General features: G+C 46.1%; 1 protein-coding gene across 8 annotated transcripts in view; it reads left to right on the top strand.

Moving 5' to 3' along the window:
• CFAP57 (cilia and flagella associated protein 57) overlaps positions 1-26,829 on the top strand; it is a 152,169-nt gene that overhangs the window by 5,292 nt on the left and 120,048 nt on the right. For 6 of the 8 annotated variants that reach the window (XR_012640624.1, XM_074961961.1, XM_074961957.1 and 3 more), the window contains exons 3-5: positions 8,751-9,067; positions 13,467-13,753; positions 13,939-14,146. Coding sequence is in view for 7 of the 8 variants with exons in the window: in XM_074961961.1 (XP_074818062.1) it covers positions 8,751-9,067; positions 13,467-13,753; positions 13,939-14,146 (812 nt within the window). In the remaining variant the exon portion in view is untranslated. The remainder of the gene's footprint in view (positions 1-8,750; positions 9,068-13,466; positions 13,754-13,938; positions 14,147-26,829) is intronic. The other 2 variants (XM_074961962.1, XM_074961963.1) reach the window with 2 other exon arrangements.

The raw sequence follows: 26,829 nt of genomic DNA, 5'->3' as shown, positions 1-26,829 counted from the left end.
TCAGCAAGCCTGCTCTTAAGCTCAGCAGCAACAACTGGTCTCTGGCTGCTCAACACTTATACTTTCAGCTGCGATCATTCCTTTGCTTATCTTGTTCCCAGCTATTCTCCATTCCTGCTTCTGCACTGCACCTGGCCACTCCAGCCCTGCTATCCTACTGGGTTCCTGAGTCTGGCACTGACTTCTGGCTTTGGTTCCTAACTCTGGTTCAGACCCTTTGGCTCTAGATACTGACCTTCTGGCTCTAGCTCTGACTCCTGATTCTAAATTTCAGCTCCAACCACTAAGCCTGGATCCTGTTCTGACCACTGTGCTTGACTTCACTTCAGCCAGTAGACCTGACCATCAATGTCCCGATTCGTGATAGTTGGTTTAACATGACAAATCCATGCTGGCTATTCCTTATAACCATGTTGACTTGTAGTTGTTCACAAATTGTTTAATAATTTGTTCCAGTATCTTTCTAGGTATTGAAGTTAAGATGACTGATCTATAATTTCCCTCTTTGTTCCCTTTTTTGAAGCTAGGTACTATGTTTGCCCTTCTCCAGTTCTCTGAGACCTCACCTGTTCTCCATGAACTCCCACAGATAATTGCTAATGGTGTCAAAATTACTTCAGCTACTTCCTTAAGAAATCTAGCATGAATGTCATCAAGTCCTGCCAACTTAAATACATCTAATGTATCTAAATATTCTTTAACCTCTTCTTTCTCTATTTTAGCTTGTGTTCTTTCCCCCTTGTTAATATTAACAGTGTTGAGTATCTGGTCACCATTAACCTTTTTACTGAAGACAAATAAGCAAAAAAGCAAAATAAGCTTTAAACACCTCTGCCTTCCTGATGTCATCCGTTATTAGCTCTCCTTCCCTTTAAGTAGACTGAGGACCAATATGTTCCTTCATCTTCCTTTTGCTCCTAATATATTTAAAGAACCTCTTCTTATTGCCTTTTATGTCCCTTGCCAGGTGAAATTCATTTTCTGTTTAAGCCTTTCTGATTTTATCTCTACGTGCTTGTAGTGCTGTTTGAAACAGGACTACATTAACGCACACTAGAAAACTTTTAGTGCGTGCTGGTAGAGTCCACATGGGCAAGTTAATGCACGACACCCTAGTGCACACTAAAGTTTACACCTCACTAGTGCAGACGAATGAACCTTGTAGACAACGTCTAACAATGGATGGACAAAAGTTAAGGTTTATTATGGGACCTAGTTAAAACCTTAACGAAGGAGAGAGTGTTGTGTCTCTAAAATAAATTAGTGTCCAGAAGTATATTTGTCTCAAAGGAGGAAAAATACCTTGTAAAATGCATGCTGACCAAATTACTAAAACAAATTCTTAAAGAGGTCATGTTTGTAAAAAGTCTAAGGGTGAAATCCTGACCCCATCGGAGTTAATGAGAGTTTTACCCTAAGTCAAAGATAAAATGGAAAACTTTTATACAATACAAAAATAATAAACAATAACAACACAAATAAAAACATGAAAGATAAAAATAACATTAGTATATAGGAAAGAAAGCAATGTTACAAGATGCTATATATGTGTATCTAAGGTTATAGGAAAAAATGTGATGATATAGTGTATTATTTGAGAAATTAGTATGTGATTGTGTAGTCAAAGTCTGTATCTTAGGTTATGTCTACACTTGCAGGCATTCACAGGTAGTTGTCGATGTACTGCTAGTGCATGTACTCCATAGCTGGACCGAGTGTCCACATATGCTGTGCTCGGCATGGGTGCACATGTATACCCTCATCCACACTTCCCCTTGTGGGTTTGCCATATTAGAGCTGCCATTTCAGGGACAATATCCCTGAGTATTGTGCATAACAGGAGACACTCTAGGAATTCCCTTGTTGTGTGTTGCTGGAACTGTCTCCCGCCTTCACACATTTTGTGATGGCAGGTCCCACTCACCTCTCCCTTCTGCTGGAAAACCAGAAGCAAGTCCTGGTTGATGTGGTTCTTCTCCTGCTACTTGTCATGGAAAAAATGTTCATGAGGTGCAGTACTGAATTCACTAGATACTTGATGGAATCAGGCCAGAGCTTTCCGACACGCCAAAGATGGCTGATCAAGAGGGTGAGTGATAATTCACTGTAGTCCCATGGAACAACTATTTTCACTGCCAGTATTGCCACGGTATGCCCCATTTCCAATCCAGGAGAATCAGCATGGTGTGGTGGGAGAATATCGTTTTGAAAACTTTGGCTAATGACTAGTGGCTTCAGAACTTCCAAATGAGGATCTAGGCCTTCATGAAGCTGTGCGAGGAGCTTACACCCACCCTCCAGTGCCAGACCACTTGTTTTCAGAAACCCATATGTATACAGAAATGATTGGCTATGCCTTTGGAAGCTAGGAACATCTGACAGCTATTAGTCAGCTGCAAACCAGTTTGAGGTTGGGGAGTCCACTCTTGGGGTGGTGGTTGTACAGGTTTGCCAGGCAATCAGTACTGTCACCTATCCACAGGTGGTTGCCATAAGCCATGTAGCAGAAATTATAGCTGGTTTTCTCAAAAAAGAGCAGCAACCAAGGTGGCAGGCAGGTCCTGAATGCTTTCCACCTCCAGTTGAATGAGTGATTGTATTAGGGCATGAGCCAATTCCTTTTGGGCATACTCCCATTCCCCATGGCATGCATCCTGCTCCAGGAACTGGTTCATCAGTGCCTCCTGCCTAAGAACCTAAATCTTCTATGCCCTGATGAACTCAAATTGTGCTTGGTTCTTTCTGTCCATGGCAATAAGCAGGTCCTTCTCCGTCTGCCTCTGCTGTCTCTGGAGTGCTGCTTCTGACCTCCTGGTAGAATGGTTTTCCTCTTTACAGCAGAAGGTCCTGCCAATTCAAACACAAGGGTACCATTATACTACTTTTTTCCTTTGAAGGATGGGAAAAAATCCCTGCACATAACATAGCTGTGCTGCCAATGGCCACAATATTGATAATTTTAACATTCCAGAAAATAAGACTTCTGATGCCTTCTTCGTTGTCAGGCAACTTTTGCAGCACCCGAGGAAGGAGCAGAGGTTAATAATGGTAAAATACCTGTGGTAACGTTTTTTAAAAAATTATAATGCTTGCACTGTATCAAGGGGCCAGTATGGTTCAGTCCTTCCAGGGGCTATGTTACCAGTTACCAATTTATTTCTTAAAGGTGGGCCATCTTTTGGAGAACATAGCCATTTTCAAAGTTCTAGAATGGAAAAGAGGGTTGGCTTTCCAGTCATGTGGGGGAGAGCTGGCAGTCCATGACAGAGAGCTATTTCTGGTAATGGTCACCCCTCTACATATTGCTGAATGAAGGTGGACTAAGCATATTTGCACTGCTGTTGAACCTGAAGAACCAGTTTGAATTTCTGCTACACCAAAAACTTGCTGAAATATGCTTACAGGATTGGGATGCAATTCAAGAGGAAATTTATTGTATTCTAAGCTAGCAGATGGAGTTTCCATGAAAAAGGAAAAGCAAACCACTAAGAATGCGCACCCACCCCGTAACCTTCCCCACCCTGCATTGCCAGAAAATCTGGCCCCTGTGTCCAGCAAAGAGCAGGGGGAGGGACAGGGAAAGAAAGAGTCACACTGAAACTTTATTTTGTTCCCTGAACTTTCCAGTAAACACGGAAAGCCACTCTCCACTGCAAAGGGACATGGCCCTGTGTTTGTGCAACTGCCAGAGCTGATCCTTGATCCAGCCCCGTTTCTTCCAGCTTCTGCAGCATGGCTTAGAGCAGGGAGTATCCAGACACCAGGAACTGCAAATGGTAAAAAACATTTCTAATGTTCACGGGGACAAAGTACTTCTGTGACGTTCCTCAGAGAACCAAAGGGTTCATTTACCTAAGCAGGCTCACACCTAACCCATTCACCCCCTCCCACACCAGCCTTCTGCACATATCCCTTTGTAAAGGGACAGGAAGGCAAGGGGAAGGGGAGGGTGGGTTGTTGTTTTTTTAATCTTTGAACAACCATGTTTTCTACAACTGTCCTATCCCCAATGGGCCCTTTCCAAACCCAGATCTTTCCTTCCTTTCACCTGGTCCACATGGCCCAGGACTATCACTGACAGCATGCTGGCTGAGAAATGAACAGACACAGAGGCATAATGACAGTTTATTAATAATCTTTGGTATAGCTTCAGCTAAATTTGTAGGAGTGGTTAATGGAATTTCAATAAAATCATTGCTTTATTGCCCTGTCTTGCTTTCAGGGTGGCACACTGTGGGGACTGAGTTTCATAGAATCAAAGAATATCAGGGTTGGAAGGGACCTCAGGAGGTCATCTAGTCCAACCCCCTGCTCAAAGCAGGACCAATCCCCAATTAAATCATCCCAGCCAGGGCTTTGTCAAGCCTGACCTTAAAAACTTCTAAGGAAGGAGATTCTACCACCTCCCTAGGTAACGCATTCCAATGTTTCACCACCCTCCTAGTGAAAAAGTTTTTCCTAATATCCAACCTAAACCTCCCCCACTGCAACTTGAGACCATTACTCCTTGTCCTGTCCTCTTCTACCACTGAATAGTCTAGAACCATCCTCTCTGGAACTACCTCTCAGGTAGTTGAAAGCAGCTATCAAATCCCCCCTCATTCTTCTCTTCTGCAGACTAAACAATCCCAGTTCCCTCAGCCTCTCCTCATAAGTCATGTGTTCCAGACCCCTAATCATTTTTGTTGCCCTTCGCTGGACTCTCTCCAATTTTTCCACATCCTTCTTATAGTGTGGGGCCCAAAACTGGACACAGTACTCCAGATGAGGCCTCACCAATGTCGAATAGAGGGGAACGATCACGTCCTTCGATCTGCTCGCTATGCCCCTACTTATACATCCCAAAATGCCATTGGCCTTCTTGGCAACAAGGGCACACTGCTGACTCATATCCAGCTTCTCGTCCACTGTCACCCCTAGGTCCTTTTCCGCGGAACTGCTGCCTAGCCATTCGGTCCCTAGTCTGTAGCTGTGCATGGGATTCTTCCGTCCTAAGTGCAGGACCCTGCACTTATCCTTATTGAACCTCATCAGATTTCTTTTGGCCCAATCCTCCAATTTGTCTAGGTCCCTCTGTATCCTATCCCTGCCCTCCAGCGTATCTACCACTCCTCCCAGTTTAGTATCATCCGCAAATTTGCTGAGAGTGCAATCCACACCATCCTCCAGGTCATTTATGAAGATATTGAACAAAACCAGCCCCAGGACTGACCCCTGAGGCACTCCACTTGACACCGGCTGCCAACTAGACATGGAGCCATTGATCACTACCCGTTGAGCCCGACAATCTAGCCAACTTTCTACCCACCTTATAGTGCATTCATCCAGCCCATACTTCTTTAACTTGCTGACAAGAATACTGTGGGAGACAGTGTCAAAAGCTTTGCTAAAGTCAAGAAACAATACATCCACTGCTTCCCCTTCATCCACAGAACCAGTAATCTCATCATAGAAGGCGATTAGATTAGTCAGGCATGACTTTTCCTTGGTGAATCCATGCTGACTGTTCCTGATCACTTTCCTCTCGTGTAAGTGCTTCAGGATTGATTCCTTGAGGACCTACTCCATGATTTTTCCAGGGACTGAGGTGAGGCTGACTGGCCTGTAGTTCCCAGGATCCTCCTTCTTCCCTTTTTTAAAGATTGGCACTACATTAGCCTTTTTCCAGTCAGCCGGGACCTCCCCCGTTTGCCATGAGTTTTCAAAGATAATGGCCAATGGCTCTGCAATCACATCCGCCAATTCCTTTAGCACTCTCGGATGCAACGTGTCCGGCCCCATGGACTTGTGCACGTCCAGCTTTTCTAAATAGTCCCTAACCACTTTTCTCCACAGAGGGCTGGCCACCTACTCCCCATGCTGCGATGCCCAGCGCAGCAGTCTGGGAGCTGACCTTGTTCGTGAAGACAGAGGCAAAAAAAAGCATTGAGCACATTAGCTTTTTCCACATCCTCTGTCACTAGGTTGCCTCCCTCATTCAGTAAGGGGCCCACACTTTCCTTGGCTTTCTTCTTGTTGCCAACATATCTGAAGAAACCCTTCTTGTTACTCTTAACATCTCTTGCTAGCTGCAGCTCCAGATGTGATTTGGCTCTCCTGATTTCATTCCTACATGCCGAGCAATATTTTTATACTCTTCCCTGGTCATTTGTCCAATCTTCCACTTCTTGTAAGCTTCTTTTTTATGTTTAAGATCCGCAAGGATTTCACCGTTAAGTCAAGCTGGTCGCCTGCCATATTTACTATTCTTTCGACACATCGGGATGGTTTGTCCCTGTAACCTCACTAGGGATTCCTTGAAATACAGCCAGCTCTCCTGGACTCCTTTCCCCTTCATGCTATTCCCCCAGGGGATCCTACCCATCAGTTCCCTGAGGGAGTTGAAGTCTGCTTTCCTGAAGTCCAGGGTCCGTATTCTGCTGCTTACCTTTCTTCCCTGTGTCAGGATCCTGAACTCAACCAACTTATGGTCACTGCCTCCCAGATTCCCATCCACTCTTGCTTCTCCCACTAATTCTTCCCGGTTTGTGAGCAGCAGGTCAAGAAAAGCTCCCCCCCTAGTTGGCTCCTCTGGCACTTGCACCAGGAAATTGTCCCCTACATTTTCCAAAAACTTCCTGGATTGTCTATGCACCGCTGTAGTGCTCTCCCAGCAGATATCAGAAAGATTAAAGTCGCCCATGAGAACCAGGGCGTGTGATCTAGTAGCTTCTGCGAGTTGCCGGAAGAAAGCCTCATCCACCTCATCCCCCTGGTCCGGTGGTCTATAGCAGACTCCCACCACTACATCACCCTTGTTGCTCACGCTTCTAAACTTAATCCAGAGACACTCAGGTTTTTCTGCAGTTTCATACCGGAGCTCTGAGCAGTCATACTGCTCCCTTACATACAGTGCTACTCCCCCACCTTTTCTGCCCTGCCTGTCCTTCCTGAACAGTTTATAACCATCCATGACAGTACTCCAGTCATGTGAGTTGTCCCACCAAGTCTCTGTTATTCCAGTCACGTCATAATTCCTTGACATCACCAGGACCTCCAGTTCTCCCTGCTTGTTTCCAAGGCTTTGTGCATTTGTATATAGGCACTTGAGATAACCTGCTGATCGCCCCTCATTCTCAGTATGAGGTAGGAGCCCTCCCCTCACAGACGTTCCTGCCTGTGCTTCCTCCTGGTATCCCGCTTTCCCACTTACCTCAGGGCTTTGGTCTCCTTCCCCTGGTGAACCTAGTTTAAAGCCCTCCTCACTAGGTTAGCCAGCCTGCTCGCAAAGATGCTCTTCCCTCTCTTCGTTAGGTGGAGCCCATCTCTGTCCAGCACTCCTCCTTCATGGAACACCATCCCATGGTCAAAGAACCCAAAGCCTTCTCTCCGACACCACCTGCGTAGCCATTCGTTGACTTCCACGATTCGACAGTCCCTACCCCGGCCTTTTCCTTCCATGGGTAGGATGGACGAGAACACCACTTGCGCCTCAAACTCCTTTATCCTTCTTCCCAGGCGGTTTCAGGCATGTAGCACCAGAGCAAGAGGAGTTATTGTCAGGGAGGGTGGGGGTCTGTTGTAAAACTTACCAGCCTTGTATTCTGATTCCTGCTGCAGGTTGGGGTCCTCCTTTGGCTCTTCAGCTTGGGGGATGGGGTTTGTTCTATTGGCTCCGTGAGGAAGAGGTTTAAAATCACTTGATCCTCTTCTTCTGGGTCTCCTATGCTTTCTCTGAGGTCCCTGCTGTCTCCTCACCCTGGGAGTCATGAGCCATTTCAGGCTCTGCACTGGGAGCCCTGGAGAGCATCTGGTGTGCACAAGGGTCCCTCATCAAGTGACTGTTCGAGTCCTTCACCTTCCAGTACAGGAGCCTCAAGAATGGAGTCTAGTGAATGCCCACCTCCTCCAGCTTCCACGAAATTTTCTGGTACAGGGGAATCTTCTAGCTGCTCCAGATGAAGTTGTGGAGTATGTTATACTCTGACCACAGTTTGATGAGCACCTGGATGTGTTTGGTGGACCAGGCAGCTACTCTGGGAACATGGTCCATGTTAACAGAGGGCCCTGGATCTTTATACATTGAGTAAGGGTTAGGCAAGAAAGGCTTCAATGCATTAGGGGAATGGGCCTGGCGGACTTCTGAAACTGTAACACATCCCTTATGCTCATCCACGCTGTAGTGTAGCAGGAATATGGGACCATGCCACTGTGGAATCGTGTGCATAACCCATCCTTCATGTGTGCTAGCTTTCTCACACATGATTCAAGAATTCAGATGTGGATAATAGAGGGGTGATGGCACAACAGTGCACTTGTAGGCATCTAGGTCGCAAGTGTAGACATAGCCTCCATGTATATGTGTAACCCACACACCTCTTGGGGGTAGTGTTCTGTCCCCTCTAGTGGCACCGAGAACACTTAGAGAGAGAGATTAATGAGTCTGCTCTACAGCCTTAGCTAAGAGCTGTATGGCTTTTAGCTCATGCAGTAGAGGCTCATTGCATTTAGCTCCAAAGTTCCAGGTTCAATCCCGTCCACCAACAACTGTCTGTCAGTGTTGCATACGCACAAGAGGCAGATTTTGCACGGGCAACCTTAACTCTGATATTTCCTGATTTTTGAATGTTTATCTATGAAATCTTAGCACGCTAATATATTGTGGGGCATTTAATTATGCACATTTGACTTCATGCACAACATCTTCCCTCCCAATTGGGTTAATAGAGTCTCTGTTTGTATCTCTCTCTCTGTCTCTCTCTGCTTGACAGGATCTGAGAAGAGTCAGGGGATGTTAGCATTGGCCATGAGTCCAAGTCGACGCTACCTGGCCATCTCTGAGACAGTGCAAGAGAAACCCACTATCACAATTTATGAATTATCATCTGTCCCATGTAAAAAGCGGAAAGTACTTAGTGTCTTTGACTTCCCTGTTCAGGAATTTGTCAGCCTAGCCTTTTCTCCTGATTCTAAGTATTTGGTGGCCCAGACTGGACCCCCTGAGTCAAATCTTGCCTATTGGATGTGGGAGAAGCAGAGAACGATGGCAATTGTCAAAACTGACATCCAGAACAACCCTGTCTATCAGGTAACATTGGAGGAATTGCCTGGGCAGAGAAAAAACGCTGTCCTATAACTGGAACCCCCTCTTCTGGTAACCTCTGTTAGAGTGCATAAGCGTAGCAAAATCACTGTCCTGTAAAATAAACCGTTTCTTCCAGTTGTCCCTGTATGAACACACCACCGCTACTTTCACCTAACTGGGTGACATCCTGGGACAGATGAGAATAGAAACATTCTACACCAGATAATGTATAGTTTACATAAGCTAACTTTCTCTGTGATAACTGAGGTTAGGCAACACCTTCTTCTCCTGAAAATGTCTCTATAATTTGTTTTTTAAAATTTTGTAAATAATAAAGTAATAAATCAGTTGTCAGAACAGTAGGGGAACCACTCAGACCATGTCAGAGAGGGGTAAAAACCCAAAAGGAAAAAACTAACTAGAAACAAAAGCCTCAAACAATCATCTGGTATGTCCCATATGTAAGCCTCCAAGCAAGGGGAAAAACTAACCTAAAATAGTGATAGTCTATAATTAGGAAAGATAAAGTGGACAGAAGGGGGTGGTGGTACTCTACATCAAAGATCCAATTATCTGCTTTAGAGTTATTGATATTTCAGAAGAACAGGACCTGGAAGGCTTATGGATAAATGTTCTAACTGATAAAATCACAATATGGAATATGGTGGGGATTTGTTATAGAGACCACATCAGACAAGGGAACAGGATAAGCAGCTCCTTAAACATTTATCTATAATGTTAGAAAGAAAAAATGCATTGTCATGGGGAATTTCAGGCAGGAGGACATGCTGGAGGTCTTGTTTTACCTCTAGTAAAACGTTCTTGGAGTTCTAAAAATAATAGATGCTGGCTTTCTAACACAAAAACGTAATTTTATATTAGACCTCATTCTGATGGATAAAGATGAACTAATCACGGTCATAAAAATTGATGGTTGCCTTGCTGCAGGTGATTACTATCTAATTTCGTTGGTTATGTGTAAACAATTCAATCCTAGCCAGCAATATATATATATACTTAGTGCTTTAAAATTGCCAATTTCTCAAATCTGAAAACAACCATGGGAAAAACTGAGTGGAAGGGAAAATGTAAGCATAAAAATGTGAATGATAATTGGGAGGTTTAAAAAATGCAGTATAAGATGCCCCCATATCCTCATGCTACAATAATGAAATAAGTTTAAAAAAGAGGATAAGGGAAAACAGCAATGAAATATACATTTACATAGAGATATATAATTGTTGGAAAAATGGAGCAGTTTAGAGCAATGAGTACGAATCTGAAATTAGGAAATGCAGGCAGTTGATAAGGAAAGCTAAAGTTATCAGCTAAGCTAAATCTTAGCAATGGTTTATGTCTAATACTAGACAACTAGTGAAATTGTCAATCATTATGCAGAACAGGCAGAAGTATTCAATTAATATTTCTGTTATGTATTTGGAAAGAAGCAGAATGATGTATTCATATCTTACAGCAGTGGCGCCTGAACCGGAGGGCAGGGCAGAGGGGCCATAGCTCTCACACTTTTTGAAACTACTTAAATGTTGATAGAGATAGTTATAGGGTATTGTTCTGATTAGCAAAAAGAAGTACCAAATTTAGTGTAAGGGTATATTTAGTTGCAAAGCAACATGGTTTAATGGTTATCAACCAATGAGAATCAATAAAAAGTACAAATTCAATACAAGATTAAAACTGATTATTTAAATCAGGTTCCTGAATCGTAACAGGGTTCAAAAAAGACCATAACAGGGTTCAAAAAAGAACTAGATACATTCATGAAGGATACGTCCATCAATGGCTATTAGCCAGGATGGGCACGAATGGTGTCCCTAGCCTCTATTTGCCAGAAGCTGGGAATGAGCGACTGGGGATGGATCACTTGATCATTACCTGTTCTGTTTGGTCCCTCTGGGGCACCTGGCACTGGCGACTGTCAGAAGACAGGATGCTGGGCTAGAAGGACCTTTGGTCTGACCCAATAGGGCCATTCTTATGTTCTTATATTCCTGTTTGCTGATTTTATTCATGATTAAAAATTTCATGATTTAAAATGCTCTGTACACTCTCTGGAGTGTACATGAGTGTAAATGAGCCAGGTATGTTCCTGTATATTGACCTTAGCGGAGAACAGATGAACTATCTAGTTCAGGGGTGGGCAAACTATGGCCTGCGGGCCGCTTGCGGCCCGTCCGACGTTTTTATCCAGTCCTCTAGCTCCCGCTGGGAAGTGGGGTCGGGGGCTTGCCCCGCTCTGCCCACCCGGCATTCCCCAACCCCTGACTCACAATTTCCTTGATGAGCACCATCTTCCAGCACGCAGAGCCGCACTGTGCAGGCACGACTTCACCGCACTGTTTCCGGGATGGGAACCAGCCCCTACGTGGCAGCCCCCTAACCCCATGCGGCAGCGCGCCCAATCCTCTCCTGGTTTCCTACTGCCCCACCCTCAAGAGCCTCGAAACTGCCCAGGGATCGCACCCGTCCCACCTAGGGTGCCTCGGCCCATGGCGGTGCTGGGTATGGCCACCTTGGTGTCACTGCCAGCAGGGCCCCTAGGAGTCCCTGGTAGCACCCCTGTAGAGCCCCCCCCATGCCACACCCCAAGAGTCCCCTCTCCCTCCACCTTGGTAACATCACTAATAGAGCTCCCCCATGATACACCCCATAGAGCATGCATGGCCCACCATACAATTTCCATATCCAGATGTGGCCCTCGGGCCAAAAAGTTTTCCCACCCCTGATCTAGTTGCGTATGAAAAAATTTTGAAAAGTAAATGCAATACAAATATTTTAAAAATTCAGAAACAAGAAAATGGAACTAATGTGATTGTTACACCACAACACAAAGTAATATTAGGATTGTATTCTGCATAAATCTCATCCTGCACTGACCTGCAGCTTCTTTTTTTGTTATTTTCTCTCCATCTGTTTTTGCCGATTTGGGCCTCAGTCTTACAATTTGATCCATGATGGATCCTGCCAGATTTTAATTGGCGTGTACAGTCATGCATACCTACGGTGTTGTTAATAATAAAATAAATAATAATAATGAATAAATAATACATTTTGCAAGGGTGTTCAATAAAACTATGTTTAAGAATTACCCTGGCATCTGTAATATTTACAAAAATCTAACAAAAAATTAACTTTCAAATATGGAATCATATAGCTTATCCTAAACACTTTAGCAAGCTTGTGTAAAACATGAAATATTAGGGAGCATGGGAACTCTGGGACTGAAGTGCAGCAAGAGTTGACTGAGGACTCTTTGCTCTATATCACAGGGTGAGCTGGCCCTTTCATGGGTTGGCACTCTGCCTCTTCAGTGTCAAGTTTAATTCACCTTCCCAGGTGAAGGGAATGTCAGCAGGGGTAATGTGATGGGAGTATATGACTGGAAACCAGACCTGCTGGGGAATATAAGAGCAGCCTGAGTTTAGTCAGAAAGAGTGGCTGGCTGGCAGGCAGGGAGGGAGTGGGTGATAACTCTTTAGGGTTCCTAAGTAGAAGGCCTGGGAGAGATCACATTTTTAACAGAGACAAGATAAGAACCCTACACCAAGGATTGTGAGCCAGGTACAAAGATTGGGGGAAAGATTTGTGTTTTGAACTTTGTTAGTAAACTAGACACCTGGAGAGGGGAGGGTTATTGAGAGAGACAACTGCAAAGTAAAGTCTGATTAACTGGGGAAGAAGGAGAATCTGAGGCAGTGCAAAAGACTAAGCCATACTGGGTAAACCGTGCTATGAGCATTCCACAAAGGAATATCTCTGTCTGCTCCTGCACCGTTCAACAGGATTAACAATAACTATGCAAAGTAAAGAGCTACATTGTGCAGGAATAGCACTTCCTGGGGTTCAGAAACTCTGCCTGGTATCACTGTCAATTAATCTCTCCATTCAGGATCTCCAAGAAGCACACTACCCCACAGTTTTGTTGAGTGGTATATTTAATATACCAAATGGAAAAAGCTTTTGTCATCCTTACAGTTCCCTGTCTACTCTCATCCTTGAGGAGAGATACCTCTGTGTCCTTCAAATCCCCCTCCTTTCTGTTAGCCTTTCAGTGCAGGTCACCTCTTCTGCTCTCTGAGGGAGTAAAAATCCAGCAAAACTCTTAATTTAATAAAAATAATTATGATATGTAAAAGCTATGCATACAACTCAGAAAAGAGGAAAATGGAATATGCAGGATGTGCAAGTACTACAGTTTTTCTCTTCCTATTGTAATCTTTGTCCTTCCCATACATTTCTGTGACTTTTTTGTCATTCCTTGTGGTCCTGTATCTTATTTTGTAAGCTCTTTAGGGCAGGGATCATGTCTCTTTATTTATTGGTACAGTACTATGCATGAACATAGTTGTGTAAAAATAACTTTTTTCTCTTTTCTGCTTTCCAGGTGAGCTTCAATCCTCAGGATAACACCCAGGTTTGTATCACTGGAAATGGCATTTTTAAACTTTTCAGATACACTGAGGGGACCTTGAAACAGACCAACTTTCAGAGGGGAGAGCCTCAGAACTACTTGTCCCATGCCTGGCTCACCGAGGACAGGGTTATGGTCGGCACTGACACAGGCAAACTCTTTCTCTTTGAGTCTGGAGATCTGCGCTGGGAGACAAGTATAGAATGCAAAGAACGTCCCAGTGAAGTGGAAAAGGATGAGCTGGCACATGAATCTGAGAGGTAAATCTTCCTGGTCATTACTGATAGAGTCAATCTCATGCGTAAAGATCCTTCACAGAAGAAACTAGGTCCCTCAGGTGTTATTAGGGAAAGAATGAATGGAGGCTTTTCTATATTGCCCTAATTGTGACTAAATTGGGTTTCTCTGGTTGTTGCTGATTTTAATAACTTTCTTCCTGTTTTAGCCTCATTGAATTTCCTACTGCCAGTTCCCCTGATCTCTCCAGTGAGATGCTCTGTGAAGCTGTTGGCCAACAGCAGGCTTCCTTGCCTCAAATCTCTGCCATTGCTGCTTATTCCAAAGGTTTTGCATGCTCAGCTGGGCCAGGAGTTGTTCTACTATTTGAGAAGACTGAAGAGAAGGAAGGTTACAGGGAGAACCGAGAAATCCGGGTAGGTGAGAGACCGTGAATGGGGCAGAAGGGGCTTCTCCAAGCAATTAAGAGGCTGCAGTTCTCAGACTTAACTGTTTCAGTTTAAGAGCACTTTTGTTTTACATCTGCTCCAGGTAATAATAATACTCTATACTTCTATAGTCATCTTCATCTTTTAGTCACTCTACAGACATTAATCCTCACCGTTCCATAAGAGGTTGGTCAGCATTTATAGAATCATAGAATATCAGGGTTGGAAGGGACCCCAGAAGGTCATCTAGTCCAACCCCCTGCTCGAAGCAGGACCAATTCCCAGTTAAATCATCCCAGCCAGGGCTTTGTCAAGCCTGACCTTAAAAACCTCTAAGGAAGGAGATTCTACCACCTCCCTAGGTAACGCATTCCAGTGTTTCACCACCCTCTTAGTGAAAAAGTTTTTCCTAATATCCAATCTAAACCTCCCCCATTGCAACTTGAGACCATTACTCCTTGTTCTGTCATCTGCTACCATTGAGAACAGTCTAGAGCCATCCTCTTTGGAACCCCCTTTCAGGTAGTTGAAAGCAGCTATCAAATCCCCCCTCATTCTTCTCTTCTGCAGACTAAACAATCCCAGCTCCCTCAGCCTCTCTTCATAAGTCATGTGCTCTAGACCCCTAATCATTTTTGTTGCCCTTCGCTGGACTCTCTCCAATTTATCCACATCCTTCTTGTAGTGTGGGGCCCAAAACTGGACACAGTACTCCAGATGAGGCCTCACCAGTGTCGAATAGAGGGGAACGATCACATCCCTCGATCTGCTCGCTATGCCCCTACTTATACATCCCAAAATGCCATTGGCCTTCTTGGCAACAAGGGCACACTGTTGACTCATATCCAGCTTCTCGTCCACTGTCACCCCTAGGTCCTTTTCCGCAGAACTGCTGCCTAGCCATTCGGTCCCTAGTCTGTAGCGGTGCATTGGATTCTTCCATCCTAAGTGCAGGACCCTGCACTTATCCTTATTGAACCTCATCAGATTTCTTTTGGCCCAATCCTCCAATTTGTCTAGGTCCTTCTGTATCCTATCCCTCCCCTCCAGCGTATCTACCACTCCTCCCAGTTTAGTATCATCTGCAAATTGTCTGAGAGTGCAATCCACACCATCCAGAAGGGGAAGTGACTTGTCCACGGTCACACAGAGAATTAATGACAAAGTCATTCTCCGTCAAGGTAGCCTCTGCATAGTCCCGCTTTTGAAATTGGCCTCCATGACATCATCGAGTTTCAGGAACCTTCCAAGAAACCTGTGGTCCCTGGGACTGTATAAACATTCAGAGCCAAGGTTATGAGGAGGGCATGCATTCCCAACCACCTCAGTTCCTTTCTTTTCTCAGCTAATTGCAGATCTTTGGTTTTTTCCACCGGAGTTTTTGCTTATTATTTAAAGCTGTATTAGATATAGGTAGTCTTACTAGATCCTGTGCTATTGGGGATTCCAGTTCTTAGGATGATTCTGACTGGTCATGTCCAACTCAGAGCAAAAGACTGGGTATATGTGATGTGTTTCCTAGCCCATATATTCACTAATTTATGTACCACACAGAAGTCTGTTTATCTGGACCAATTTTCACTGTATCAGGCCTTTATGTCTTGGGCCTGAAAGGACAGACATACTCTGCTTTTGGCCTTCCTTATGTAGAAGGCCTTACAAGCTAGATCACTGGGACAAGGCTGCATTCCTATATAGAAAATCAGTTGGTCTTCATCAGCTTCCAAGTCCCCTAAAATTGGGAAATGGAAGTCTTTGATGACAGGATCAGCATCTTCATTCAGCCCCAAGTCAGAGGATCTTCTGCAGCCTGGCTCTAGCTATTCTTGTGCAGGAATGGCTTGCTTCATCCTCAGAGTCTGCTGATCCTGGGGTTCCCTCTGTGCCTGGACTTTGTTGCTGCCTCTGGATAGTGCTGTAACTGTGGCTTCCTTCATACTGAAGTCTGTCTTGGCACCAGAGAAGCCTGTTGTAATCTACATAGGTTCTTATGTTGCGTTCATCAGTGTAGTATCTGAATGCCTTCCAGTAGTGTGTTAAGCAACATGACTAACATCTGTCATCTTTTCCCTGTGGGGGCGGGAAGTGTGTGCAATGGAGTGTTTTGTTTTGGTAGGATTTTTAAAATATGTACATGTTGCTATGTATGGGTGTCACAGGCTGGCTGGTCCTTTAAGGGGAGTTGGTCTCAGTTTCACCTGTGAAAGATGTGTTACCTCCCAGCTGATCCTGATTGGCTGGCAATCAGGTGGCTCCATTCAATTAACAGACGCAGCTGGGGGAGAGTTGGACGATTTCCATAAAGGGGTGGGAGAAATAAGATGGGGAGGAAAGCTGTAGGAGGGAGGTTGTTTCTTGTGACTGGGCCTGAAAGGAAAGGATAGCAGGGGGGAAGCAGTCTCCTATGACAGGCTTGGGGAAAAAGCTAGCCTCTAAGCAAATAGCCTGAAGGGAGACTGGGAATAAGGATCCAGCCTGGGGAGAACCAGATGGGGGTAACGACTTCAGGGAAGAAGCCCTCAGAGTAAGTGACTTTGGAAGGATCCATCTCTCCATGGAGGAAGTCCAGAGACTTATCACTTTCTGAGTGAGTGGGATGGAAGGATAGCCCAGGACGGGCGGTCTTGGTTCTGCCTCGCAAGGATTCCCAGGCCAGAAGGGACCACTGTGATCATAGAATCATAGAATATCAGGGTTGGAAGGGACCTCAGGAGGTCATCTAGTCCAACCCCCTGCTCAAAGCAGGACCAATCCCCGACTAAATCATCTCAGCCGGGGCTTTGTCAAGCCTGACCTTAAAAACTTCTAGGGAAGGAGATTCCACCACCTCCCTAGGTAACGCATTCCAGTGTTTCACCACCCTCATAGTGAAAAAGTTTTTCCTAATATCCAATCTAAATCTCCCCCACTGCAACTTGAGACCATTACTCCTTGTTCTGTCATCTGCTACCACTGAGAACAGTCTAGAGCCATCCTCTTTGGAACCCCCTTTCAGGTAGTTGAAAGCAGCTATCAAATCCCCCCTCGTTCTTCTCTTCTGAAGACTAAACATCCCCAGTTCCCTCAGCCTCTCCTGATAAGTCATGTGTTCCAGTCCCCCTAATCATTTTTGTTGCCCTCCGCTGGACTCTTTCCAATTTTTCCACATCCTTCTTGTAGTGTGGGGCCCAAAATTGGACACAGTACTCCAGATGAGGCCTCACCAATGTCTAATAGAGGGAAACGATTACGTCCCTCGATCTGCTGGCAGTGCCCCTATTTATACATCCCAAAATGCCATTGGCCTTCTTGGCAACAAGGGCACACTGTTGACTCATATCCAACTTCTCGTCCACTGTAACCCCTAGGTCCTTTTCTGCAGAACTGCTGCCGAGCCATTCGGTCCCTAGTCTGTAGTGGTGCATGGGATTCTTCTGTCCTAAGTGCAGGACTCTGCACTTGTGCTTGTTGAACCTCATCAGATTTCTTTTGGCCCAATCCTCCAATTTGTCTAGGGCCCTCTGTATCCTATCCCTACCCTCCAGCGTATCTACCACTCCTCCCAGTTTAGTGTCATCTGCAAACTTGCTGAGGGTGCAATCCACACCATCCTCCAGATCATTTATGAAGATATTGAACACAACCGGCCCCAGCACCGACCCCTGGGGCACTCCACTTGATACCGGCTGCCAACTAGACATGGAGCCATTGATCACTACCTGTTGAGCCCGACAATCTAGCCAGCTTTCTATCCACCTTATCGTCCATTCATCCAGCCCATACTTCTTTAACTTGCTGGCAAGAATATTGTGGGAGACCGTGTCAAAAGCTTTGCTAAAGTCAAGGAACAACACGTCCACTGCTTTCCCTTCATCCACAGAGCCAGTTATCTCGTCATAGAAGGCAATTAGATTAGTCAGGCATGACTTTTCCTTGGTGAATCCATGCTGACTGTTCCTGATCACTTTCCTCTCCTCTAAGTGCTTCAGAATTGATTCCTTGAGGACCTGCTCCATGATTTTTCCAGGGACTGAGGTTAGGCTGACTGGCCTGTAGTTCCCAGGATCCTCCTCCTTCCCTTTTTTAAAGATGGGCACTACATTAGCCTTTTTCCAGTCAGCCGGGACCTCCCCCGATCACCATGAGTTTTCAAAGATAATGGCCAATAGCTCTGCAGTCATCAGCCAACTCCTTTAGCTCTCTCGGATGCAACGCATCCGGCCCCATGGACTTGTGCTCGTCCAGCTTTTCTAAATAGTCCCGAACCACTTCAGATCATCTAATCTGACCTCCTGTATAACACAGGCAATAAAACTTCCCCGAAATAGATTAAGAGTGATGGAGAATCCACCATGACCCTTGTTAAATTGTTCCAGTCGTTAATTATCCTTACTTTCAAAAATGTACGCCTTATTTCATTACTATCAATTTCCCCTTTCTTCCTTTTGCTATATATTATTTTGTTATTTTTATAGGTGCCTTCACTTCTCCTCTAAACCAGACTGGTTTTTTTAATCAGCACAGCCTTTTTCATCTAGTAAGCGGTCTTAAATGATTCCCAATTATGATTCACATTTTTCTTATTAAATTCTTCCTTCTGGCTGACTTGGCTCATAATTGTTTCCAGCTTTGTGAAATTGGCCCTCTCAAAGCACTGAGTAAATATATTATTGGTCTGGACTTTATTCTGCTTGCAAATTATAAATGTGATCATGACCACTTGTACCTAACCTACCATTAATTCTTAGTTCTGTGATCAGTTCCTCTTTATCTGTTAGGACAAGGTCTAATAAAGAATTCCCCTGTGTTGGCGGCAACACTTTTGAGTTAGGAAATTGTCATCTATAACGTCTAGAAATTCCAAGGATGTTATAATATGGCAGCATGAGACCTCCAGCATGCGTCACTCAAATTGAAGTCCCTCATGATCAAACATTTTTTCCCTACACCTTATAGATAGATGTGTAAGGAGGCAGTCATCCTGTTCCTTCTTGTGATTTGGTGGTTTGTAGCAGACACCAATCAATACCTCATCTTATGCTTTCTCTGTTAGGACTTTGATTCATTAGCATTCAAAATTATTTTCTTCTGAGTTATCAGTGACTCAGAAACAGGTAATGCCATTCTTGACATAAAGTGCCACTCCCCCTCCCCTTTTGCCCAGTTGATCCTCCCTAAATAGGTTATAACCATTCATTTTAACATTTCAATCATGCAAATCATCCCACCAGTTTTCAGTAATACCAGCTAGATTGAATTTTTCTTGTAAATCCAGTTTCTCTTGTTTGTTACCCAGGTTCCTAGCATTGGTGCATAGGCAATTGTAAAATTGCTTCTATTCATGTCCTTTGGTCCCTTTATTCATTCTGTTCTCAACATCTCAATTTTGTGCTAATTGAGCGCTTACATCTTCCCTCATTTTACCTTCCCATTTTGCTATTAGTTTAACCCCATCCTGATTACTCTAGCCAGCCTGTCCCAGGGAGATTGGTTCCCCTTCTGCTGAGGAGGAGGAGGAGGAGGAGGAGGAGATCTAAACTATACAGTCCTCTCTCCCCATAGGTGTACCAATGTTCTACAAAACCAAAACGCTCTACCTTCCATCACTTACCTAGCCAATGGTTTACTTCCAGAATCTTCTGCCTCCTGTCTTTCTTCACTCATGGAACAGGAAGGATTTCAGATGATCGCTTGGACATTCTTCTTCAGCACACTTCCGAGTTCTCTGAAGTCATCTAGTATCTGTGAGATATCTCGCAATGCAGTGTCATTAGTACCAATATGAACCATCACCAGTGAATCCTTGCCTCTCAACTTCAGAAATCTATCCAATCTTAGAGTGATGGCTTGTGTCTTGGCTCCTAGAAGACAGCACATTGTCCAGTTGTCCACCTGCCCCTTGCAGAATGTTCTTTTGATTCTTCTGAGTACTGTATTGAATTTCCAACAAGAATTGTCTGTCTTCTTTGGATGGGTGGAGAACTCTTTGCATGCAGGCTTGATTTTCTTACTCGTTGGGCTGAGCTGCCATCCACATATGTGTCCCATACATCTCTCTGTTTCCTTGGACCTGCTGGATCTTGAGAGGTATCTTCCAGAGTTTCCATGTTGAGAACCTGGTATTGATTTGAAATTTCTAGATGAGTGGAATTCCTCGGCTTCCCTTCTCTCTGGTGGCCCCAGCCTTCCCATGCTTATCTGTTTCCAGCAGTGCAGCATGCTGCGGTGACCTCCTGCCTCTGATTGTTAAGCACAGGATCACTCTCAGGTCTCAAGGTCCCAAGTTCCTGCTGAAATATTTTTTTTTAGAATTATATATGTACCAATGTATTTATTTCCCAGGTTTCTTCCCCAAGCCTCATTTTTCCTTGGGGAAGCTAAGCTTCACACACTTAATATAGTTAAGACCATTGTGTCTTTACATTGACAGGACAAAATTATGCAGAAACACACCTAGACTGTTTGTGGCCTTTGCAGAGAGGATTAAGGGTCAGGCAATATCCACTCAGGGATTATCTAACTGAGTCTCCATCTGTATCAGGACATGCCCTGAGTTAGTCAGGTTAGATCCACCTTAGAGCTCAAGAAGCCTCTGCTGCCTGTTTGAAGAATGTCCCTATTTCTGAAATCTGTGGGGTAGCTACCTGCCACTCAGTCCACATATTTACTGGTCATTACTCTTTGATAAAGGCTTCCAGATTGAATGCCCTTTTATTTAGGGCTGTCTTATAGTTACTGTTTTAGTAGAACTATTTCCCACCTGTCATGCTGTCTTGAGTGGCTCACGACACTGAGTGCCTACCTCGGGGCAGACTGTCAAAAACAGGGCAGATACAACCAGCTTGAGGTATGTTCTATAATTAGATTTTACCAAGCCAGTAACAAATGTGAACTCCTGGATCTCTATAAAAATCTTACCATGGAGTCCCAGACAGTCCCCTTAGACTCTCCAGTCTATCTGGCCATCCATACAACTGGACTTAGTGATAAATGGTCACCTACACCAAAAATCACACAATATGCAGATTGCTTCCAGTCCCAAGAGACCACTTACTTAGCCTAGATCAATTGGTATCCTATATCGTATGCCAAATACAATGCCTGTAGCCAGTCCTGTGTTAAACTATCTAAAGGTTTATTCACCTGGAAAGAGAAATAAGAGTTATTTACAGATTAAAACAAGCAAACATATACACACAATGAGTTACCATCTAAATCCTAAGAGTGACAGAGTTGTAGAGAGCTGTCTATTCAAAGTGTCTTTCAGAGTGGACCCAGGAGACAACCCTTGGGGATCTCTGGCTTCAGTTTGGTGACTGGCCCTGTAAGAGTTCAAACAGCAAAGAGATGAAAAATCTTCACATCAGCTCTTTTTATTTCCCTCCTCCAGCATTCAAAGTGATGGGAAGATGCCTTCTGCATGTACTTCTCCACGGGTGGATGGGGCAATTAACAAAGTTTTTGTCTTATAATGGTTAAATTTTGATAGTTCTCCTGGATGGGCTGGGGTGATGATTTTCATGCCTGGATTCACAAGTTTAGTGCAAACATTTTCAAAGTTATAAAGCAAAAAGTACATATTTTCTTATGGCATGGTATACAGACATTACAAGTGAGATTAATGCATGCAGGAACTTACAAGCCTTTTGTAGATTCTAAACACTAAATACATTCTTACAAGACTAATACCTATTTTGAGGAAAACTAACATACAGGTGAACTGGTCTGGTTTCCAACTATGAGTCTGTCAGTTCTTCAAATGCTTGTTCATGTCAGTTCCAATCAGGTGTGTGCGTGTGCACGGCAGCTGGAAGATATTTCCCCTAGCAGTATCCGTTGGGTCAGTCCAGGTGCCCCCTGGAGTGGCGCCATCATGGCGCTCAATATAGGGCCCTACCGATCCACCAACCCCTCAGTTCCTTCTTACCGCCAGTGACGGTTAGCTGGAACTTCCCCTTGCTCTTGTTGTGACAAGTGCATTTGGCAGTCTGTATATAGTTCTTCATTAGTTTTGTAGTTAGTGTTAAGTAGTTAGTAGATACTTTACTTAGTTCTTAAGTTTCCTTTGGAGGGGTTTCCCCTCCAGCGCTATCCCAGTGCTAGGGCATGCCGCATCCTCCTGGCTTCAAAGCCTGTGAGGTAAGCAGCAAGTAAATGCCCAGAAGCGATCCTCACACTTCGTGTTTGAAGTGTTTGGGAGAGAGCCATCAAAAGGATCACTGTAGGATCTGCAGGGGGTTTTGCCCCAGGACACTGATAGATAGAGATCAACGCCTGAAGTTCCTACTAATGGAAGCGGCACTCCGGCCCCAGTCCGACCCCGGGTCGGCGGACCTGGCACCAAGTACCTCCTCCTCGGTATGCAGTGCCCCAGCACCATTGACATGGGGATCAGTGCCAAGTAAGGACAAGGACTCTCGGCACTGTCATGGCTCCACTCAAGGCTCACATGCCGCAGGTAGGCACCGGTCTCAATCGCCAGTGCCACAGAATAATAGGAGGCCAGAGAGGGGTCGTTTTCCCCACAGCCCCTCACCCCCACCCCACCCTAGCTAGACCCAAGGAGCCAGCCGTTGTGAGACCCGAGTCGGGCCACACTACCTCAGCCCCAGAGACAGTCGCGTCAACTCCTGCCCCCGTAGAAGGGCAGTTGAGTCTTGACCATTCTCATTGACCCAGAGGTATTTGAGGCAACCTGGGAGCTGCTTCAGCTCACGACATCATTCTCCCCACCTAGACAGGATAGGTCATCGGCACCAGTCACTCCTCCGGCACCATCAAGGGGAAAGTCCGCAATGATGTCCCAGCGGTCTCCATCCCCAGTGCACGGCTCCCCGGTGCCAGAACAGGGGCAGCAGCCTCATTGGTCCCCAAGCCCTCGGTGTGGACCCTTGGCGCCTCAGAGTACCACTCCTCTGTGGTCCTCCTTTTCGGAGACCTTGGAGTTGGACTCCTATCGATCTCGTAGGAGCAGAAGTAGATGGTCTGGGTCATCGCGAGACCAGCACCCTTACCCGGCACCATGGCCCATGCAGTGGCAGCCCCCAGCACAGTGGCCCTTTTGAACTCCCTGGGCCTTTCACCAAGGCCAAGGTCAGAACCAAGGGTCGCATTCCAGGATGGCAGCGGTGGCCTCCGCCACTTTCGTACCACCTCTGGCACCATCAGCATTGGCAGGATCAGGGGTAGCTGCATCGCTCACTGACGCCACCATCCCAACCCCTGTGGCACCAGTGTCGTCTACGCCAGCCCCAGTGGTATCAGCGCTGCTGTCCTTGGCACCAACAGCCTTGGCACCGACAGGCCCAACACCATAGGTTCTGGCTTCGACAACTTCGGCACTGGCAGCCTCGGCACCGACGTATACAGCTCTGGTATCAAGGGCCACGGCACCATTTGCACCCAGGATCCCCAAACACCGCAGGACCCCTTGGGCGCGGAGAGAAGAGAGCAGCCACTCGGGTGATATCTACTGGGATTGCCATGGGAAGGGACTCCTGGCTCTAGGTATCAGGTCTGCCATATGAGGTCCAGCAGACCATTCAAGATCTCCCTTTTGAGAGTGCAACTCTATTTTCCGAAAAGACGGATAAAAAGCTACATAGCCTAAAAGACTCGAGAGCCACCCTCAAATTGCTGGACCTCCACACCCCTGCCACACAGCGGAGGTATTTTAGGCCGTAACCTCCTCCGCAGTTCTTCCAACCACAGAACCAGCAGGATGGCTCAGAGGAGAAACAGGAGCGGCAGGAAGAGGCCGCACCTGTCCTCACGCCAGGGCTCTGGCCTGTCCAAACCTTCATCCAGCCAGAAGCAGGCCTTTTGAAGGTGCAAACGAGGACGGCGCACCAACACTTGCAATGGATCCAACCCGCCTTACCTTCTCTTCCCAACTATCCCCTTTCTACCCTGCGTGGGCCCGTATCACTTCGGACCACTGGGTGCTCCGCACAGTAGAGAGGGGATACTCCTTCCAATTCTCGGCCCTCCTGCCCTTCCACTCCCGTTCCTCATCCCTTTTCAGGCACCCTTCTCACAAGCAACTCCTCATACAGGAGGTGCACTCACTTCTCTCACTGTGGGCAGTGTAAGAGGTTCCTCAGGAGCTGAAGGGCAAAGGCTTCTATTCCCAGTATTTCCTAATACCGAAAGCCAAAGGCGGGCTCAGGCCCATCCTGGACCTGCAAGAGCTCAACAAGTTCATGAGGAAACTGAAGTTCCGCACGGTCTCTTTGGCCTCCATCATCCCTTCCTGGGATCGAGGGGACTTGAAGGGAGGCCATCTTTTCTACGTGTTCCTGCCCATCCCTCTCGTTCACAAGGTAATCCTTAAGATACGGACAGAAGAGGCTTCAGTGATATTGTTAGCTCCAGCTTGGCCCCACCAACACTGGTACACAGCTCTCCTGGAAATGTCCGTGGAAGCCCCAATCACCTTGCCACTCCTCCCAGACTTAATAACTCAGGATCACGGCCGTCTCCAGCACCCAAACCTTGAGACGTTGCACCTCACAACATGGAAGCTCCATGGCTGAACCCCATGGAGCTTTCCTGCTCGGACCCAGTTAGACAATTTCTCCTTGGCAGTAGGAAACCCTCCATCAGGGCTACCTACCTTGCCAAGTAGAAGAGATTCTCAATCTGGTGAGTGCAGTATCATTTGTCCCCAGCATTCACCTCTATACCACTCATTCTGGGCTACCTTAGAATCATAGAATATTACGGTTGGAAGAGACATCAGGAGGTCATCTAGTCCAATCCCCTACTCAAAGCAGGACCAACACCAACTAAATCATCCCCGCCAGGGCTTTGTCAAGCCGGGCTTAAGAAACCTCTAAGGATGGAGATTCCACAACCTCCCTAGGTAACCCATTCCAGTGCTTCACCACCCTCCTAGTGAAATAGTGTTTCCTAATATCCAAACTAGACCTCCCCCACTGCAACTTGAGACCATTGTTTCTTGTTCTGTCATCTGCCACCGCGGAGAACAGCCTAGCTCCATGCTCTTTGGAACCTCCTGTCAGGTAATTGAAGGCTGCTAACAAATCCCCCCTCACTCTTCTCTTCTGCAGACTAAATAACCGCAGATCCCTCAGCCTCTCCTCGTAAGTCATGTGCCCCAGTCCGCTAATCATTTTCGTTGCCCTCCACTGGACTCTCTCCAATTTGTCTACTTCCTTTCTGTAGTGCGGGCAACAAAACTGGACGCAATACTCCAGGTGTGGCCTCACCAGTGCCGAATAGAGGGGAATGATCACTTCCCTCTATCTGCTGGCAGTGCACCTACTAATACAGCCCAATATGCTGTTGGCCTTCTTGGCAACAAGGGCACACTGCTGACACATATCCAGCTTCTCATCCACTGTAATCCCCAGGTCCTTTTCCACAGAACTGCTGCTTAGGCAGTCGGTCCCCAGCCTGTAGCAGTGCATGGGATTCTTCCTTCCTAAGTGCAGGACTCTGCACTTGTCCTTGTTGAACCTCATCAAATTTCTTTTGGCCCAATCCTCCAATTTGTCTAGGTCACTCTGGACCCCATCCCTACCCTTCAGCATATCTACCTCTCCCCCCAGTTTAGTGTCATCTGCGAATTTGCTGAGGATGCAATTCATCCCATCATCCAGATCATTAATAAAGATGTTGAACAAAACCAGCCCCAGGAAAAACCCCTGGGGCACTCCGCTTGATACCAGCTGCCAACTAGGCATCGAGCAATTGATCACTGCCTGTTGAGCCCGACAATCTAGCCAGCTTTCTGTCCACCTTATAGTCCATTCATCCAAGCCATACTTCTTTAACTTGCTGGGAAGAATACCGTGGGAGACTATCAAAAGCTTTGCTAAAGTCAAGATATATCACATCCACCGCTTTCCCCATATCCACAGAGCCACTTATCATAGAAGGCAGTCAGGTTTGTCAGGCATGACTTGCCCTTGATGAATCCATGTTGACTGTTCCTGATCACCTTCCTCTCCTCCAAGTGCTTCAAAATGGATTCCTTGAGGACCTGCTCCATGATTTTGCTGGGGACTGAAGTGAGGCTGACTGGTCTGTAGTTCCCCGGATTCTCTTTCTTCCCTTTTTTAAAGATGGGGACTATATTTGCCTTTTTCTAATCATCAGGGACCTCCCCTGGTCACCACAAATTTTTAAAGATAATGGCCAATGGCTCTGCAATCACATCAGCCAACTCCCTCAGCACCCTTGGATGCATTAGATCTGGACCCATGGGCTTGTGCATGTCCAGCTTTTCTAAATAGTCCTTAACCTGTTTTTTCACCACTGAGGGCTGCTCACCTCCTCCCCATACTGTGTTGCCCAGTGCAGCAGTCTGACCTTGTCTGTGAAGACCGAGGCAAAAAAAGCATTGAGTATTTCAGCTTTTTCCACATCATCTGTCACTAGGTTGCCTTACAGGCGCGAACTTTTGTTTGCGCCGGTGGGTGCTCGCGCCACCCCCCCGACTCCGCCCCCTCCCTGCCCCTATTGGATCCCTCCCCAAATCCCCGCCCTGGCCCCACCTCTTTCCCAAGCGCGCCACGTTCTTCCTCCTCCCCCCTCCCACCTTCCCAGGCTTGCCGCACAAAACAGCTGTTTCGCGGTGCAAGCGCTGGGATGGAGGAGGAGAAGCAGGACACGGCAGCCTGCTCAGGGGACGAGGTGGAGCGGAGGCGGAGGCGAGCTGGGACGGG

The sequence above is a fragment of the Natator depressus genome, chromosome 8 (assembly GCF_965152275.1).
Source record: "Natator depressus isolate rNatDep1 chromosome 8, rNatDep2.hap1, whole genome shotgun sequence".
Classification (NCBI taxonomy): domain Eukaryota; kingdom Metazoa; phylum Chordata; order Testudines; family Cheloniidae; genus Natator; species Natator depressus.
This window is presented reverse-complemented; position numbering and strand designations above follow the sequence as displayed.